This window comes from Haliaeetus leucocephalus, unplaced genomic scaffold (genome assembly GCF_000737465.1).
Source record: "Haliaeetus leucocephalus isolate CR32 unplaced genomic scaffold, Haliaeetus_leucocephalus-4.0 Scaffold1, whole genome shotgun sequence".
Classification (NCBI taxonomy): domain Eukaryota; kingdom Metazoa; phylum Chordata; class Aves; order Accipitriformes; family Accipitridae; genus Haliaeetus; species Haliaeetus leucocephalus.
Genome location: NW_010972437.1, coordinates 21,135,377 through 21,153,824, shown reverse-complemented (window position 1 = coordinate 21,153,824; position 18,448 = coordinate 21,135,377). Strand labels below are relative to the sequence as shown.

The following is an 18,448-nucleotide window of genomic DNA, read 5'->3' as shown; positions in this document are numbered from 1 at the left end:
ACTGAAGAAGCTGACTGTAGCTGTACCTGATTAACATAAAATCTAACTTAGTTGGAAAAAGAGCCATTTGAAAAAAGGTCACAATACAAACTAAGGTATAATTGTTCGTAAATTTTAAATTTTGAATTCCTAAAATCAAAACCACAGAAATGCCATGCACAGTTATGGCTAGTCTATACCACAGTTGGAATAAAGTCCTACAAAAGCTAGAAAGAGGAGCAGGGGAGGACACTCATCACTTTAAACAATGTTTTGAAAAGTATTTTTATGCAGGAGATCTTAGCTAGAAAGCTGTAAGGCTTTAGGCACAAGCATCTCCAAAGCAGCAGGAATAAGCAATTTACTGAAACAGCTGAATTTTAAAAGACTTTAAAAAATGGACAATGATCCATTAACTGTTGTCTGTTGTACTAGGATTCTCTACTGGTATGTTTTAGGAGAGGCTGATGCAAGGTACAGTCAGGTATCAAAAAAGCACTTGGAAAAAAGTACTCTCTCGTAAACTACTTAAGCAAGGAAATTCCTAAAACAAACATATTCTTTCAGTTTAATGTAAAATTCTCTATTTAATGACCCAAATCTAAACAAAGTGGAAACATTGTTGCTGCTCATCTAGAGGGGTCCTGCACAGCCCCCAGCTCAAATTCTACCTTCTCACGTTCCAGAAAGTCTGGTCTAACACTCCCAGCCCAGTCAGAACAGCTAAGCAGTCAGCGCATGAGTTGGAGATCACAAGTGTTAAGGCAGGGAAGCAGAAAAGCATGCAGGATTCACAACAGTGGTAAATGATTAATGCTCAGGGATAGCCCTCCTTTAGAGAGAAAGGATTTATACAAAGGTCACCCATGGGTAAATTTAAAGTTTTGGTTTTTTGTGAAATACACTGAGGAAGTGACTCGTGAATACTGAAGGCTCCAATCCTCAACAGTTTGTTACATTATCTTCCCATTTCTCTAATTTAAGTGGTTAAGTGAAAGCTACATCCACTAGCAAGCAAAAAAACCAACAACCAACCAAACGGGAAAAAAAAAAAACCCCAAACAACCCCCCCTACTTATTCCATAATAAGGAAAAAATTATTAAACCTTTGTCTCCTGTCCTATCTTAGCACAGAAACAGCTTCTTGAGAAAAGACTAAAGTTAGAAAGACACTGATTGTGTATTAGGCTTCCCAGTCTTGCAGTTAATGTTCCAGACCATTTTCAGACCATGCAGACCAGTACAGTTTTCCTGTACTGACAATTTTACTGGAATGGAGCAAAGAAAAAAAACCAACCCACTAAAATCCTTCCTATCTGGCAAAGTACCTTCTACAATCTGGCACAATTGCTGCTGGCAGCTGCAGCATTAACATTTTAAATTAAAGGAAACATTGAAATTAGGAAGGGATCTAAGCTGCAAGGTAGCCAATACAGGCATCTGCCAAGCAGAGTACAGAAACTCATGAGGTCGGGACCTTACTTCTAAACCCCTTCAATCTAACCATCTACAAAAATCTCCAGTCCAAAAGATTTTGGTGTTCTCAACAATCCTTGGCAAACTCTCTCTAAAAGAAGACTATTTTTCTGACAGAAAGCAAGGATAATTCATGCAGAAACAGGCCAATTAAAGACAGTAGCAGTTGAAAAGAGATCTTATTAGCAGCATCGAGACTTGAAGGCGCAATAGCCAAGTCACAGCCCCTGCAATAAATACGTATGTTCTGGCAATTATATTAACCTAACCCCACTTCCCATCTAGGAAACCAGAATATAGCTCAATTGCTGACTCAGCTCCAAACTGTTGTCTTCTTCCTACGGCTGGATTTGCCCTTCATTACAGGCAGTACTGTTTCCAGTGAACACGTTAAAACCTCTTTGTCAGAAGACAACTGCCTTCAATAATAATGATATGTCTCTAAGAAACATAACACACACACACACAGTACAAGCATTACACTCTCGATTAAAACACATCATTTGCCAAGAAGCTCGTTTTCTTTATGGCATACTGTTTTGGGTTACATGCAGGTATATTTTATATTCACTCCCAGTGTTCTATAGAAAGGCTACATACTGCAGCAGCTGGCGTGTAAGCTTAGATTTCTTGACAATGTTAAGACAGACAGGCTCAAGTTCTTAATCCTAAAACAGGCATACCAAGACCAACACTGAAACAGATTGGCTACACAGTCCTCTCTGCTTCTGAACAAAAGCAGCAGGATTTCAACAAGCAACAGAAGCCTTGCAAATACTAGCAAGAATGCTAGCACGAATCAGATACCCAAGAAGAGCTGTTTGGAGCAAGAGTCGAACATTTCCACCAAAGGAAATACCAGTTTCTAGCACGCATCTTGCAATTAGACCAAAGAATAAAAATAAAACCATATTGAGAATGCTGAAGAATAAAGAAACCACCACCTTTCACCCACCACCATGGAAGGAATCGAGCGATCAACAGGATCTCATCATAGACAAGCACAGATTTCAGATACTAGACAAATCAAGGGCAAAAGAAAGAAAAACAGCATTGATCATATGTTCTGATTGAAACTTCAATAAAATGCAACATATAAAGCGGAATTACCATCCCCCTTATAATCCAAAATCCATAGTATTAAAAGTCTTTAATCAATAAGATTTACAAAAGTGAAGTACATTTGTCATTACACTGTTAGAAACAGATATCATCTACTTTTAAGAGATACTGAAGCAAAGTAGGTTCATATGCCTGACAATGGGAGAAGGACCTTTTCTCTTGAGGGATGAAACTGCTTAGGATAAGAGCTTTTGTGTTGCTCCATTCCATTGCTGCTGCTCCTGGAGAGTCTCGCAGAAACAAGAATTACCTTTCTAAGATAAGCCGTACTGCCTCTGAATGCACAAGAAGCTGAATAAGTTAAGATGACGTGTGCACAAGTATTGGGTTGATATATGTCAGTTTTGGTTTTGAAATAGCTTTGCATTATAGAATTACTTTAAGAAAAGATAAATGATATGTACATTTATCTTCAAACAAACCATCCTCATTTTGAGATGCATCCAATCCATAAAACAAATACTCTGATTACATGAAATCAAAGCTCTTATCTTCAGCCTGTGTCATTTTCCTCAAGCTCCCATTCTACCCAAGATAATGAAAAAAAAAATCAGCTTGCCCATTTCAAAAGGTTCAAAAGATTCACAGGGATACTGGTTTACAAGGTTCTGCATTTTGTTAAGGATCAAGGTCCTTGGGCCCCATGATACCAAGCAAAGGCTTACAAGGAGTATTATGGCAAATGAGAAGGACCCAGCTCTCTCCAAGACTTGAAAATGCTGTTCCCCATTTAATCACTTCCTCGGTCCCTGAAGAAATTTCCTTTTGGTTGGTAGTGACTAAGTGTGTTGTCCTCACCTCCCCAAACTACATTCACAGCAATAAATCGGCTGCATCATCACTAAATTAACTGTCAAATTAGGCTAAAGATACAAGGATGGCCCCTTATTTAAGAGCAGATAAAGAAACAGCCACTCGAATCATGCATAAAGAAGCAAAATTCATTTCCCAGCAAAGCAGAACATACCACTTCTTGTCTTGCTGGCTGGCTCCTGGGCTCCGTGGGAGGTTTTCTATTTCCACTAAGACTGGGGCAGAAGGAACGACTGTTAGGACAGGTAGGTTTGGCTTTGCATTCCAGCTCTTTGGAGACAGAATATAAACAAGTAATTTATTATACACACATTAATGAAGCGATGACACATTACACATAGCAAAACATATCACCACTTCTCCTTAAGCACAAAGCTAAAGTAAGGCTGTTGGCTTCCATTACTTCCACAGCACTGGATACCTATGCCCAGTCTTTCCCAGTACCGCACACAGTACTGGGCTCATAATGAATCCTAGGCTGCTCAAAGATTTCAGTAAAAAGCTACGGCCTGCTGTGTCCTTTTTAAATTCATGCAGTAATGCTTTCCTTCTGTATTTAACTTTGCAATAACAATAGATACCTTTGGGTTGCAGGCCTTTGGACTGCCATTTGAAACGTAACTGCTCCTGAAAAAAACAACTCCTTTTCCATAGAAGGCAAAAGGCTGGGCAAAGCAGCGATCCATCAGCGGAGATTGAGCATTTTAATGTTAAAACAAACCATAATCCCGTTTCCACCAGTATGTGACCCTTTCTGTTGCACTCTGCATCTGAAAGGCTCCAGAAAACAAGACAGGGTCTCTCCAAACTCCAAGTCCTGTTTTTTGATACTCAGAAGGAGAGTTACTTTACACTAACATCCCTTTTCAGTGAATCAAGGTATTCTGTGTACAAGTACTGAGGGAACAGGTGTCACTGACTTCCTTCTCAAACTCAGAAAACACTGGATTTTTGCTAACAGTGTATTCTTTCATTTGACGGTGCATTCCCCTCTTTCAGAGAAAAAATACTGTAACCAGGAATTAACATAGCCGCTGATGAACTGCGTCCCCTTTTTTTTTTGTTACTTAGCATATAGAATTAATGTGCTTTGGATAATAACAACCCTCAGACCTTTGTGTAGCTATGAAAATCTGTATCTATAAACAGCATAGTTTCTATAGTACTGGGGCATGAGGTATCTTCCTTATGCCAGCTAAATTAACCAATTATCTTGCTTGTAAATTAGTAGTCATTTCTTGGCATGCAATTTAGTAGTTAACCATTTGTAAGTTTCAATTGGTCATTCACTGGATTTTAAGGACGAGTAACAAAATCCTCAAACCTGTTGAAATACATACAAACTGCCTTTAAAAAGAATGAGAGTCCTTACTTGTGATCCATTAGTTTGGTTGCTAACAGCATTGTTTGCAGTACTGAAAGACAAAAAGCATTTAAATCAGAATCAGATCAACAAACTATTTCTGCAGGCTGACAGAACTGCAAGGATTTTCAGAAACACACAAAGTCTAACAAAGATCTTTCCAAAGTACTTAACTGTTCTCAGAAGAAAACTTAAAAACTTATGCTTTAGGTCAGCTGCCTCATTCTAGGTAACTAAGGGTATCACATTATTTTTATTTGTTCAAGCTGTAGTTTATCTGTAATTCATCTGGTTCTTCCTCTTCCTTTCCTAAACCACTTTGGTTTAGAAAGTCTTCCTGATTAAGCAGTAAGGCAGGGCACTTTTAAAGCAAAACCAATATAAGTTTTAGTTAAACACCCAGCAAAATGTGACATTGTTGAAACCTCACCTACATGCTGTAGATACTACATTTGTTCCATAACTAGGACTCTTCTGATTTGAAGTTTCACATCACAAAGTTTATCAGAAAAATTAATTAAGTTTCTTCTGCATACAACCTCTAATGGACTGAATTACTGCTTCAGGGTCTTAAAAGCAGCTATTCAAAATTATGCGCACAGCAGCTTAGCACAGCATTAATAATAATTTTATATTTATAAAATTATATATTATATATTATATATTTAATAAAGAAGACCCATATCCCTACTTCTGATGATGTCTGAATCTGCAAGAGACATTTCACATTTTCACATTTTTGAGAGACTTAAAAGCATTAACACCCTGCACAATAATTATGCACTCCAAATCTCATGCAAAGCAAACTTTTTTCCCAGACTTCTAATCTTTTAAAAAATGGTTCCAGTCTCCTACAACCCATTAATCTTCTGATTTACAGTCTGGACAATAGCTATCCAACCTGGCAAGCTGACAATTCAAATAGATTTCTGTATCTACTTCAGCGATTCTTTAGAATTATTTTACTTAAATACCATAATGTCAAGACCAAACAAGCTGTTCCTTGCCTGTTTCCCAGCTTCGCACCTTCTCTATTGAGAGAACATGGAGGTTACCACAGAATAGTGCACATTTAACAGAAATATTAAGGAATGCCTTCTGGGTAGCACGTTTCCCTGTGCTGAGTTAACATAAAAGAATGGAACAACATACATCTTTCATGATGCATTTCAATTAGCAACGCTCGAGTGCAGAGTTTCAGAAATGGCATAGATTGCTCTGGAGACTAACATAACAGTGCCACACCTAGGTGCAGATCAGAAGATCACTGTCTTATCAGAAGGAGAAACTGCATATGAAGTTTCTCTTCCCACCCTCAGAATGATCTAAGCAGCATGAAACTCGGAGAAGGGCATGACAACACAGCATGACGAGAGTACTAATTAATCAGACAGTCACATTTTGCATGCAGAGGATCCTTAAGCACTTTAATGACACCCAGTTTTGAAGAGTACTTCCCCGTTTTATAAAAAGAAAAGACAATACAGCAGGTCACAGAGAGACCCCCACTATAATAACTGCAGCCTCGTCCCCACACTTCCTCGACTTTTCCCCCTCGTGCAAGAATCAACCCTGTTGTTTTGAAATGTTATTTCAACATTCCTTACCCAGCTCCTGACTGTCATGATGCTTAACATCTACGAGTATCTACTTTTTAAAAATAATTTGGTTGCAATTGACTATTGCAATGTTCACAATTAATTAGGGCAAAGGACAGAAGCCAGAACTGAGTGACTTAGTTCCTTCGCTACCAGGTAATTCTTTTTAGCCTGGTTTCCTCTATTCCCTTAAGGAAGGGCATGAAACCTGTATGATTCAGATTCATATGAGTATTTTATATTGCAACAGCAAGTATGAACCTACACATGCAGAAAGAATCTAGGTATAGAAATTAAGAACCAAAAGGCCTCCCCCTCAGTGTTGATCATGAATAATTTAGTATAAATATATACAAATAAATACTTAAGTATATAAAAATAAATGCAAGTATAGTACAGAATACAAAATCATCACCATATTTTGAATATTTATTTTACTGTATTTTCCCTGTCTCTGACCTTCACTTATGTATTTCAGTCACATACCCAGAGTAGGCAGATTTCAGAAAGAAGGCATCCTCACATGCTTTCACCTGACCTCTTTACACAGCAGCACACAGAACTACAGCTCATATCCAGCAGGAATCACAGCTAGTCATAAACAAACCCCTTTGCCTGCTAGTAAGCAAGTCTGGCAAAACCTTCCATGTGACAGCAACACAGGAGCTTTGCTTTGAACAGTAGGTTTTATGTAAAGCAAAGAAACACAAAACCCTCAGCAAAACCACAGTTAAAGAGGTTAACGCTCTCTACATTTAACTAATCTTATAACCTCCTTCTGCAGACATGTGCTCAAGTACAGGTGGCAAACACCAAAGAGAAATTTAAATATTGGAATGCATCTTACCTTGTTTCTTCAAGTTTAGCAGCATGTGCTGCAAAAATATAAAGTGTTAATTAAAATCTAACTTGTAATTAGGTTATCAGTGAAATATTAAGTATATTATTAATAAAAATAGTCTAGCACTGCTTAAAAGTAGGCAATTAAAAGAGCTAAAGTTGCATGTTTTCCACGTATAATGTGTGAAAAACAAAATTCTAAATTGGAAAAATAAAATAAAAAAATCTGAAGAGCAAACCAAAGAGTCAGATTTAAGCAAGTATCTGAAAGCATGCATGGAGGTCACGCTTGACCCATGCAAGAGTGGGAATAAAAAACAAGGTATCACATCCTGTCAGGTTGTGACAACAGAGTGTAACTCCTAGGAACAATTAAAAAAATCTCAATGACAAAAATTTGAAACTTGATTCATAAATTTCAAGTATTATAATTAATATACCGCTGTTTCCTGGACCCAAGTTTTCCATCTTCATACAAATTTACTGTGCAATATTCATGCATGTTTCACCTGCTAGGCAAGCTAGAATGACATGGTTTGGACACAAGCTTTTTCTGATAAATACATGTGATCTCCCAAATAAGTCAAAGAAAACTTTTGAAAATTCAAGAGAAGGGCAAACAGCTACAGAAGAATTCCTACACCGAACCTTTAAAGGATATCATTGTTTGATTCTCACAGTAGATTATACCTCTCAGAACGGAAGGTCTTTTACCTTTCATTTGCAGTGTTCGTCTTGAATACCTCTTGCTGGGCCTTCTTTCAAAGGATGCTGATCTCCTGGCTTTGTTGGTCTTGGTGGTTTGATATTCTGTTTTCCCACTAACAATGCCATGTAAAAATACATAACAATAAAATAAATCACTTATTTTTAAAGATAGAATACAGACACTGCTCATCAAAATGTCACATTTCTATTTTAAATTCATAGCTTAATAATCTGATCTCAATTCTATTAAAAAATCCCAAACTTAACACCTCAGAAGGCCCTTCACAAAAAAGGGAAGGAGTTTTACAAACATACTAATCTTCACCCCATTTTCCCAAGACAAAAGGCTGAAGCAGTGACTCCTTAAATATTAAGTTGCTGAAAAAGCACATTTTCCCTTTGCATATTTCTGTGGTCACAGTGCATGCGGTTTGGGAGAGGTTGAAAATTCTAGGAGCGAGTAAAGCTTAAGCTATGTTGCCAAAGGTCATAGAGAAAGATGACAATAGGACTAAAAACCAGCATCTAGATGCTCTTGCTCCCAGGCAAGTCTTTTTTCCCCCCAGTTTGGCCAGACACTGCCCCCAAGGCAGTAGCAGCCTCATGCTCTGCTGACTCCTTGGTACCACTGATCCTTTCTGAAGGAGACTAGATGGGATTGCTACAGTTGCTGGAAATGGAAGCCAAGTATATGCATACTGCCTGGGGTCATGCCCCACCCCCTTCCATACGTTCTCACCAACTCTGGTGGGGCAACTGACAGCATCCTGCAGGCTCGTCTGGGACCACACGCCTTTCGGAAGTCTGTTACGTGCACCAGTAGTGCCTAACATGGAATGGGCATTATCTTAGGCTTCTGAAGCACTATCATGACTCAAACGGTCAGGAACTCAGGAGCTAAAAGACTTGCCGTGTCCCCAACTGCACAAGTCAATCATCCATCCTCTGTGATTCATTTAGAAAAGGGTGGGCTTTCAAGATGAAGTGATCTGTAAACACAATGTACTATATACGCTATGTCAGGAACATAAACCTTGAGAAACCTTTGGCTTCCTACTGCACAGACCAGAATCACCTAAAGATAAATCAGAAAATGCAGGTGGAAAATCCGTATGATTTAATAAAACCAATAATGCAACTCACTCAGCTTGCAAGTTTCATTGCTCTATATGTCCTAGGACATGTCCCACACATGATCCAAGAAAATCAAGAAATGACAGAAGATATGTGCTAAATGTCAGGTGACACTGACCTGTATCGGAACCGGGATCCTAACCGAATGAAGCCTGACCGACTTGAGCCTTTTTGGACAGGACCTCGGAGCCGGAAGAAGGCGTGATGTTCCACTGCACATTTCCACAAGTGTTTGCAGGCTTTGGGATGATCCAGTCTAAAGACAAAAGTGTGCTCCTGCTCCTTTCCCTTAAAGCACACAAAGCACACTGATGATTTACAAGGGGCTTGAGTAAGGCAAAGCTACAATTCAGTGCAAGCCAAATAAATTTTTTTAATGAATACTGAAATGTATGCTTAAAAGAAATATTTTAGGCAGAACAAAAAACCCCAGCCTTTTCAGAAGCTTTAATAAACAACTGCTCCATTGTCTGAAGTTGGAAAGGGCTAGAGCTCATATATTTAATAAGTCAAACCTCTGAATAACTACAAATTAAAGACATCATTATAATAGGAAGGTACTTCTCAATGAGGCTAACATGGTCTCACTTCCAAATCTGATCTCCTCAAATTACCAATGCTCACATTTTATTACCTCAGCTCTGTGCGATTTCTTCCCATGGGAACAATTCTGGCACCTGCTTAAGGAATTTATTCCACTAAATGTGGTACATAGCCTTTTTTTAAACTTTCTTGCACAATGCACGCTGTTTCCAAATTATCTGGTCTACACTAGTTTCACAAGGTATTCCCCTTTTAAAAACAGGGTGAGAAAAAAAAGTAATTGAGCCTATTTATTTTATACTTAAGTCCCATCATTCCCCTCCTCCCCCCAAGTCACAATCAAAAATCTTGCAAAGCATCCACGTTAATTCTCAAAACTTAAATATAAAGAAAAAGATCAGGACTATATAAACTAGCACTGTATAATCAAGACTGAGATGTAACTTAACAGATAGTTATCTACCTGTTCATCATCTTCAACAACAACTAGAGTGAGTTTGTTCTTCTTGAAGTCAAGCCTTGTTATCTTTGGCCTGCAAGATGAATAGAAAAAGCAGGTTATGTCTAACTCTCTTAGTAACTCACCGAGAGGTATGTTCGACATCTTGCCCAAGCCTCTCTATAAATTTTTTTTTTTCTGTTTTTGTGGGTGTCTTAAGTCCATGTAGTAGGGCTTGATTATACTGTGGATATCAATGTATCACTTCAAAATTTAACACTTACTTAGAAACCTTCAAGATAAGAAGTCAGCAACTTCTAAAGAGATAATTTTATCGGAACTTAAAATAATAATTACTTGAACTGAAATCAAACTCCACCCAAATACTCCTGCTTGCCTACTCTTCCACAAACCCACAAGACTGAACTCAGAAAGACACAAAGGCAGGCCAAAATAATACTGCTTTATTAAAGAAATGTAAATCACTGTACAATATATCACAGATCAATTCCTATGACGACTCTGTTTCAGAAAATCCCAGCCAAAGAGAACAACGTGAACACGACATGACACAAAAATGCAACCACTTTCCCCCCTTCCTGCCCACCAAAAATATACCCAGAATTGATGGTGGAGGGACAAGACACACAGATAACATTTCTGCTACAAAGTGAGTGGTTTTTGGAGAAGTTTATAAAATTGGACTGGGCCAACCCAAACTAACTATTCATATGATGAAATTTCACTTCATCATCTGCCCACTCTTTGTATACCAGTTTCAAAAGACTGAATAGGAATTACAGAATAAAGCATTTAAAAATCCATAAATGCCTGTGTACCCAGACCCAAATATGCTAGCTAGAAAGCTCTCCATCTTGTGTTTTATGCAGTATAAAGCCCTGCAAAATTTCATCAGAATGCTTCTAAGAAACCACGGGTTGTTATTCAGGTATTTGACAGATAAAGAAGCATGTGTTCATAAAAACTAAAGGAAGCTCTATATCCCCTGACTATACATAGATCTGGTTTTGCAGGGGGAGGGGAGGGTGTTTAGGGTTGGTTGGTTGTTTTTAAGTAGTCCTTACTAATTGGCAGAAAGGGACATTTCTGCCCTTTACTAGGCACAAAGAGACATTTTCTTAATGAAAAGCCTGCCCAGATGACACTATGTAAAAAATGCACTAGTACTATGCCTCTGCCTCTTTTTCAACAGTAAGGTGTTAACACTTGGCTAGAACACCTGAAGAAGCATCACTTCACTGACTGGGTGCACACTCTACTTCCAAGGCAATCTAGTACAAAATACAACAACAAACACACTACAAAAAAATAAAAAAACCATCCTAGTTATTCCGCCTTTTACTTGCCTCTAGCATGGCACACATATACAGCCTATTAACATGTCAACCAAGAATGTTAAAAAAAAAAAAAAAAAGAATATTTTTGGACACCACAAAAACACAGGCAACAATATTTCTGCAGGTACCTAGTATTCACAGTGCTCGCATATCCCAAACAAAAATTTTTTTTTTGCTAGTGCAAAAGAAACAAAAGAATAAAAACCTAAATTGTATTTAAACATACAATCAGAGAGCTTACCAGAAAAATAAACCAATCTTTGTGTCTCCTTCAAACACAAGAACTCCTGTAGGTGTTAGTCCCAGGCTGTAATCATTGCCGTCTCTTGCCTAATTGCCACAAAATAAAAGGTTATGTTCATTTTGGTGTTTGACCCTTTATCTAAATTACTCCAGTGACTAATGCAGCTTATTCGCCCAGCGTTACAATTAAACACATATCTTCTTATTTTATACAACAAAACTCTCATGTTTCAATGACCTTATGCTATGGATTTTTCTAGTTTGCAACCCTTCAGTAAGGCTGACTAAAGTGGAAAATTAAAGTTGATTTGTCTGTGTAATAAGGACCTCCTTTTGCAGTTCTCTGCACTTCCTTCTCCACAGGAGATCTATTTTTACTTGTAGTTCTTCAGCTGGTAGCTGACTGGACCCCAGCCAATTTTACTTTAATTACTATGATTTTCACATGGCTCTTAGTCTAAATACAAACTGTAGTACATATTGCCACACCAATCACATATTTAACACAGAGCAGATATGCTTGGACTAAAGTTATACCTTCTAGAAATGTATACTATAAAGTGGAACGTCAATGCAAAGCAGTATCAGTTGTTACACAGTTTAGATGAGTACAATATTCTCCCCCCTCGCCCCCCAAAGCAAAACCAGTGTTGAAATGCTGGACAAACCTAACATTATCATTTCCAAAGGTCACCATGCTGTGGTTAAACATACCTTGACTATGTGCATGTCTACACCATACATTTCCAGCCACTTAGCTTTGTTTAAGTAGTTAGTTTCAGCCTGTGCTGGTGTTTGCCCCCTGAAATAAATTTTTTTGCTGTTAGGAAGATGCCTGAAAAAGCACATAAAGGAAAAGCTGGTATATAAGGAAAGACAAAAAGAAATTCCTCAAAGTTTGTGAAAAAACTAAACACTGCTGACACTTGTTCGCTTTCATGAACATCAGGGTCACTTTTGTAAGTTTTAACCTGAAACTGCTGCTGCAAAAGCTATTGCATTTTAAGATTCTGTGCCTCATCATTTTACCCAGACCTTTGAAAAGCTTCATTTTTCACATTATATCCTCTTACAAAATATGACAGAGCCATATCAGAATTATGTTTCTGAACAAGACCACAGAAGAAGTGTCAGCAGCATCTTTTTAATACATTCTCTTCACAGAAAAATCAGTGCAAAAGGTTGGTTAGCATGCACTGGAAGATCTAGTACCTGCATTCCTTCCACTTCTCAAAAATGGCTAGTTCCATCTCTTCAGTCTGAGTGGGAACAAACCTAAACTCAGACACCAGTTCAGGGACATGTTCAGCAGGATCATAGTCTCCAAGTTCAGCTACAAAAGAATAGCATTGTCAAGCAATGTTCCCAATAAACACAGTGGATATCAACAGGAACTTTTGCATACTTTTCTAGTTAATCTAAAATACTAAATTTCTTTTTTTTTTTTTGACAAGGAAATTATGGATGCTGAACAAATGGTTGTGTTGTCTGCACAAAAGCTTTGCATTAATTTTTAAAAAGTGCTATTGATATATTCCTTAACAAGCTCCCTATAAATGGAAGTTATCAACATCCTTGAAACTCACCTTTTTTATTGCAGAAAGTTTTCAACATTTTTATTACTGAAGTCTCTACTGAGATGACAGCCGACTAAAGTTACAATGGAATTTTGCCTTAAATTATTAAACCAAAATCTCTTGAGATTTGTAAAAAGCAAAACCAGTTCTGACACTTTCATAAGACTATTTGTTCATTCTAAAAATCAGTTTCTGGTTTTATGACTATAAATCCCCCTGTCCTGCTAAATTACTCTGTGTCAGGGCACAATCATGCAGCTGATATTTGTCGCTCACCTTTTCATCTAAGAACATAATAAATGCTGTACTGGGTCAGTCAAATGGCTCATCTAGTCCACTGCTGCATGCTCAACAGGGGCAATAAGAGATGCTATTTAGAGAGCATACTGGAACATACTAGTCAATGGGTGTGCCACATCAAAAGAACCACCTCCTTTTTTCTACAGATGCTAACAAGTCCAGCTTTTAAAGACTGATGTATGCCTAAAATGCTGAAACTCATTTATAAAAATGTCCTGATTTTCAGTCACTAAGCATTTGCTCCTCCCACTGATTTCAAGTTGCTTCTTAATGTTCAGTTCATATCCAAAAAATAAGGAATAATTATGTAACTTAGACCAGGCCAATAATTGTTCTGTCTGAAAAAAAGAAACTACAGAAGTTTGTGTAGGAGAAAAATAGTGACATCATTAGGAAGACCTGGAAAAGTCAAATAACTACACATAGTATTCCACAGGTACCAAAACTACATACAATCTAAAAACCTGTTTCTTGGATTTCTGAATACTGCAGGAATAATAATAATCTTTCCACCCCCTCCTTTTTCTTTTTAATGCTGACTGAGGAAGTCTGTAGTTCTACAATAATTTACTCCCACTAAAACGCCTGCCTCTGTTGAAAGGAATGCTGTCAAAGCCAGCTTAGGTTCCAGCTGATTTAAATAAAAGTACACAGCTGTCAGACAGTAAGATTAAAGCCCTGCTACGGGCCTCATTGTAGAGAGAGGAAAGAAAAGACCAGCACAAAAAGCAATGGATATATGGCCTAATTAGATCACTTTGTTTTTCCAAAAACTTATTCACTGAACCCGTATCTTAAGGCTCTAACAATGCTAATATTTTTAACTATGGAATGTATTCTAACTGTTTTCCTTCCACACAAAAGAGCAGGTTAAAAAGGCAGGTATCTTTACAGTTTAACCCCAAGTCTCTATACCTGCACATGGTCAGGGCCATTAGCAGTTCCTGCCTGAAGAACAAAAAGTGTTTTGGAAAGTATCTGTAAGAGAAAGAATTTCAGTGACTTAGTCCTGTTACCTAACTCCTGCAAAGTACAACATTGCATTGGTTTATAAGATGAATGTTGCGTAAAGAATTTGTGCAGCACAAATGCATGGCACATCTCCAAACTCCCTCTTCATCAGAGGACTGTACAACAGCTCTACAGCAGAGGTTCTGCAATTTTTTTAGACTCATGAAATAGGTTGAGTAAGGCCATTATAGCTATATCCTCCAATAAGGACCCAAAAGCCTACTCTAGCAGACATTTCTAAAACTTCAAGCCTCCCCTCTTTCTCTTGTGAGTTCCCCTGCTTGAAACCACAGCAAACTTCACATTCGTTAAGATCGCACCCTCATCCAAACAACAGAAGACATTGGCCATGAAGATCAGTGATGTACAACCTATACGTGCAGCTGAAGGTCAGACCACAGCTCTCACTAGAGCCATGGACGCTGGAGTCTCAGCTGGAATCAGAAGTTAAAGACAACTCATTAATAAGAGTCTCAAATGAGTTGAGCAAAGTGCTGTATAGCTTAGAAAAAATATAGTATGTCACCTCTTTTGGCTGAAGAAGGATCTGAAATACCAAGAAGTGCAGTTCAACCATAAATGCTCAAGTACAAGCATGAGACGTGGGGCACTAACATGTTTGCACAAATAAGCTGAAGTCAAAAGCTGGTGGTTTTTATATACAGGACTTTTCAAGTGAGTACAGGACCAAAATAATTTTGTACCTGATTTGTACCACGAATGGCAGAAACTACATGATGAAAAAAAAGTGAACTGTGTTACTACATCAAAGCAATTCAGGAAGACTGCAGACCTCGTATCTTGTGTGAAAGTGGACAGGTTTGCACAAAAGCACCTGAGAAAACAAGTTTAGGGCAAAGCTGTGTTCTATTTCTTGAGGAATCGAGTGATTTTCAATATACGCTTTCAGCAAAATTACAATAAAAAAAAGAGCTGTGTTTCACACTGGATGGCTAACATCTGGGCAGAACCCATTTTCTGGATATAACAAGGACAGACTAAAAGAGGTAATAAGAGTACACACAAGCTGTTCATACAAATTCATCCTTCCCTGCTCGTACCCACTCACCTTGCATGTTATAAGCTGCCAACTGGACGGCTGTGTCAAAAGGGCATTCCAATCTGCCATAAGAGAAATGCATTGTTAAAACCATAGCTGACACTATTTAGCAGACAACTCATACCTGACAGTGAGAAACTCAACTTGTTTGGGATAAGAAAGTGAAAAAGGATTAGTAGATTTTCAGCAAATTAACAAGAGATAAGCACTACATTATTTAAACATTCCTCTGATGCTATTCATGCATAGAAAAGTAGTATTTTAGAAAAAAAACACACATCACATTACTTAGTAAACTAATTATCCACATAGAAGTTTAATAAATCCTATGCTAAACACACTGTAATTGTTTAAAAGGCTGTTTATCTGGAATACTTACTTTCCACTAAGAATATCCAGTTTCAGCTGCAGAACAAATAAATACCTGTAGGATTAAATAAGAAATAAAAGTCATTGATTAATAGTTCTAATATGTCACTCAGCCAACAGGAGGAAGTTTGAGCCTGACAAATAAAAATGTTTTCTACTCTTCACATGGGTTTTCAAGACCAAAGAAACTGTGTTGTGATTTTTCAAGGCTTTACCAGTTGGGTTTGTATGCTTTGCACACATTTCAAATGAAGTAAACCCAAAACTAGAAGTTGCCACAAGCTGAACTAGTATTGCGTGGTAAAAGAAACAGGATACCTAAGTAAGTGTCACTTTTTTCTCTTCTGATCCTACTTGGGCAAAGAACAACTTGCAGCTTCCACATTTTCCTCACTATAAAGTCTCTCAAAAATAAACGTTCCTGGATTGCTTAGTTAAAATCTAACCCAGAAAGCTGACTGCAAAGTGACAAAAAAAAAAAAACCCAAACAGTAGGCTGCAGCCTTTTCAACTTGTTTACTTTTCAGAGCCAGCTTTCCTTCACTGCCTTGCTTATTCAGTACTCTTCTTGCTTAGAAATTAGGCAAATATTGAATACAAAGCTCGTATCCCTTTGGTGTGCAACACCAATCCTTCCGATCCAATACCCACAAAGAGTAGCCCTCTTGCTCCATTATGGTACACAGAAGTAGTCTCATCAACTAAAACGCTGCCATCCACAATGGTATCCAGTTTGAATTCTACTATAGATGAGCAGAAGCCTTAGGCACAAAGCCAAAGACGATGCCTCTGTTTCAACATGTGCCTATGTCTCCTCATACTCACACACATAGACACGAAACAGATGCAGGCATTTTTCCTATAGGTCCCTTGGAAATCCAAATACTTTGTCAAACCATTTATTATCCAAAGCCTTTTGAACACTGGCCCCTACATGGGGAAGAAATTTGTTTGGTACTGAGCCTAGGTATCAAAAGAATGAGCACAGGCCTCCAGTGTATAGTGGGTGTGATCAGTCCGTGCTTATCAGTCACATAACACTTGCAAACAATTCAAGCATACTTCCCATGCCTAGGCAAGGTTACATGACCTCTGACTGGTGGCATCTGATGGGAAGCTGGCAGAAAACGTGAGCGAGCTGCACCTGTGGAAGCTGAAAAGTGGCTCCAGCTGGGTGTCCTGCTGCACAAAGAGAAGGTGGAACCCTCAGAAAGCCCCTGCTAGTGACACCTATACCCACAGCAGAGCTCCCCTTGCCACGGCTTCTTCAAGGCATAAAATTGTCTCAAGACAGAAGAAAGACTTGCTGCTCTCCTCTTCTGGGGGATTAGCTAAGCAGACAGACAGGGTTTAAAAGCCCTCAGGTTTCAGGGCTGCCCTACTAAAACCTGTATAGCAAGGTCTGACTGGCAGAACTCAGTCAGGATGGATGAAAATGTTTTATAGTGGTAGGTACAGATGTAGGTCTGAGTTTTCTCTATAGTTACTATTTTTAAAGACAGTTAAAAGTTTATTCAGGAACATGAATGGGGAGGTAAAACACTCTTCCCAGATCAGCAGGAAAGCATTAAAGAAGAGCAGTTATAACATTATGGTACTACATGTAAGTATGAAGCTGTACAGGGTACATATGGCTGTAAGGGGTAATGCTACTATAATCTTCCTGGTAGCACTCCTAGGGATTTGGCTAAAGTGCAGACCGAAGATCCACACAGACATAAACCTGAACAACAAACAAATATACTTCACACTCTTACAAATGGCTGAGGGTACAAAGCATCTACAGCTATCAAGAAAAAATAACAACTTTGTTTTCTCTCCAAAACGGATCATCAGCAGTGGTGACAAGGCAAGGAAACGTTGCCTTTTACAACAGACTTATACTACTGACAGATGGCAGGTTGTGTTCTCATTCAAAGCATCCCAAGTATGCCTCAGTCCAGCATGAAATGCAGCATTATGGACGGATCTGTGAAATGCTTTCATCAAGAGAAACTGCTGCTCACCTGATACTACAATTCTACACACATAGTATTGTTAACTCACGTCTCAACATGGTAGTAAAATACTATTTTCCCTTTCTATAAGCTCTGAAAAGACCACAGAAGTAATGAAACGTTAACTGAACTTATTTTTGCCAAAGAGAAGCTCTAACTTGCCATTCAACACTTTTCTACCTAAAGAGACAGGATGACTACATACAGTTGAAACTAAATGCAGATTAAAGAAGAGTACAGAAAGAGGAATTATGTCTGTTCTCTTCAGTAAAAACCTCTGTCCATTGTGTATAAGCTACTCAGATCAGTTGCCAGAATTGCCTAATAAAAAATGGTGCATCAACTAATATAGTAAATATACAGATCTCTTTATATTAGAGCTCATTTATTTAATGAGAGCTACATTAGAAACATTTACAAAAAGCCAAGTGAGCAAGCAGCTCTAAGGAATTCTCAAAAACATCATACAACTTTTTAAATAAATACCACAAAACCATTTTCCTGGCCTTATTTGGATA

The 18,448-nt window shown here is 38.2% G+C and overlaps 1 protein-coding gene across 1 annotated transcript in view; it reads right to left on the bottom strand.

Annotated features, from left to right (window-relative positions):
* EPB41L5 (erythrocyte membrane protein band 4.1 like 5) overlaps nt 1–18,448 on the bottom strand; it is a 54,932-nt gene that overhangs the window by 19,070 nt on the left and 17,414 nt on the right. Inside the window, exons 5-15 of the mRNA XM_010568627.1 lie at nt 15,944–15,988; nt 15,574–15,626; nt 12,829–12,949; nt 12,331–12,418; nt 11,615–11,703; nt 10,040–10,109; nt 9,152–9,321; nt 7,906–8,012; nt 7,199–7,226; nt 4,763–4,805; nt 3,545–3,660 (exon numbers count right to left, since the gene is read on the bottom strand). Coding sequence (XP_010566929.1) covers nt 3,545–3,660; nt 4,763–4,805; nt 7,199–7,226; nt 7,906–8,012; nt 9,152–9,321; nt 10,040–10,109; nt 11,615–11,703; nt 12,331–12,418; nt 12,829–12,949; nt 15,574–15,626; nt 15,944–15,988 — 930 coding nt within the window. The remainder of the gene's footprint in view (nt 1–3,544; nt 3,661–4,762; nt 4,806–7,198; nt 7,227–7,905; nt 8,013–9,151; nt 9,322–10,039; nt 10,110–11,614; nt 11,704–12,330; nt 12,419–12,828; nt 12,950–15,573; nt 15,627–15,943; nt 15,989–18,448) is intronic.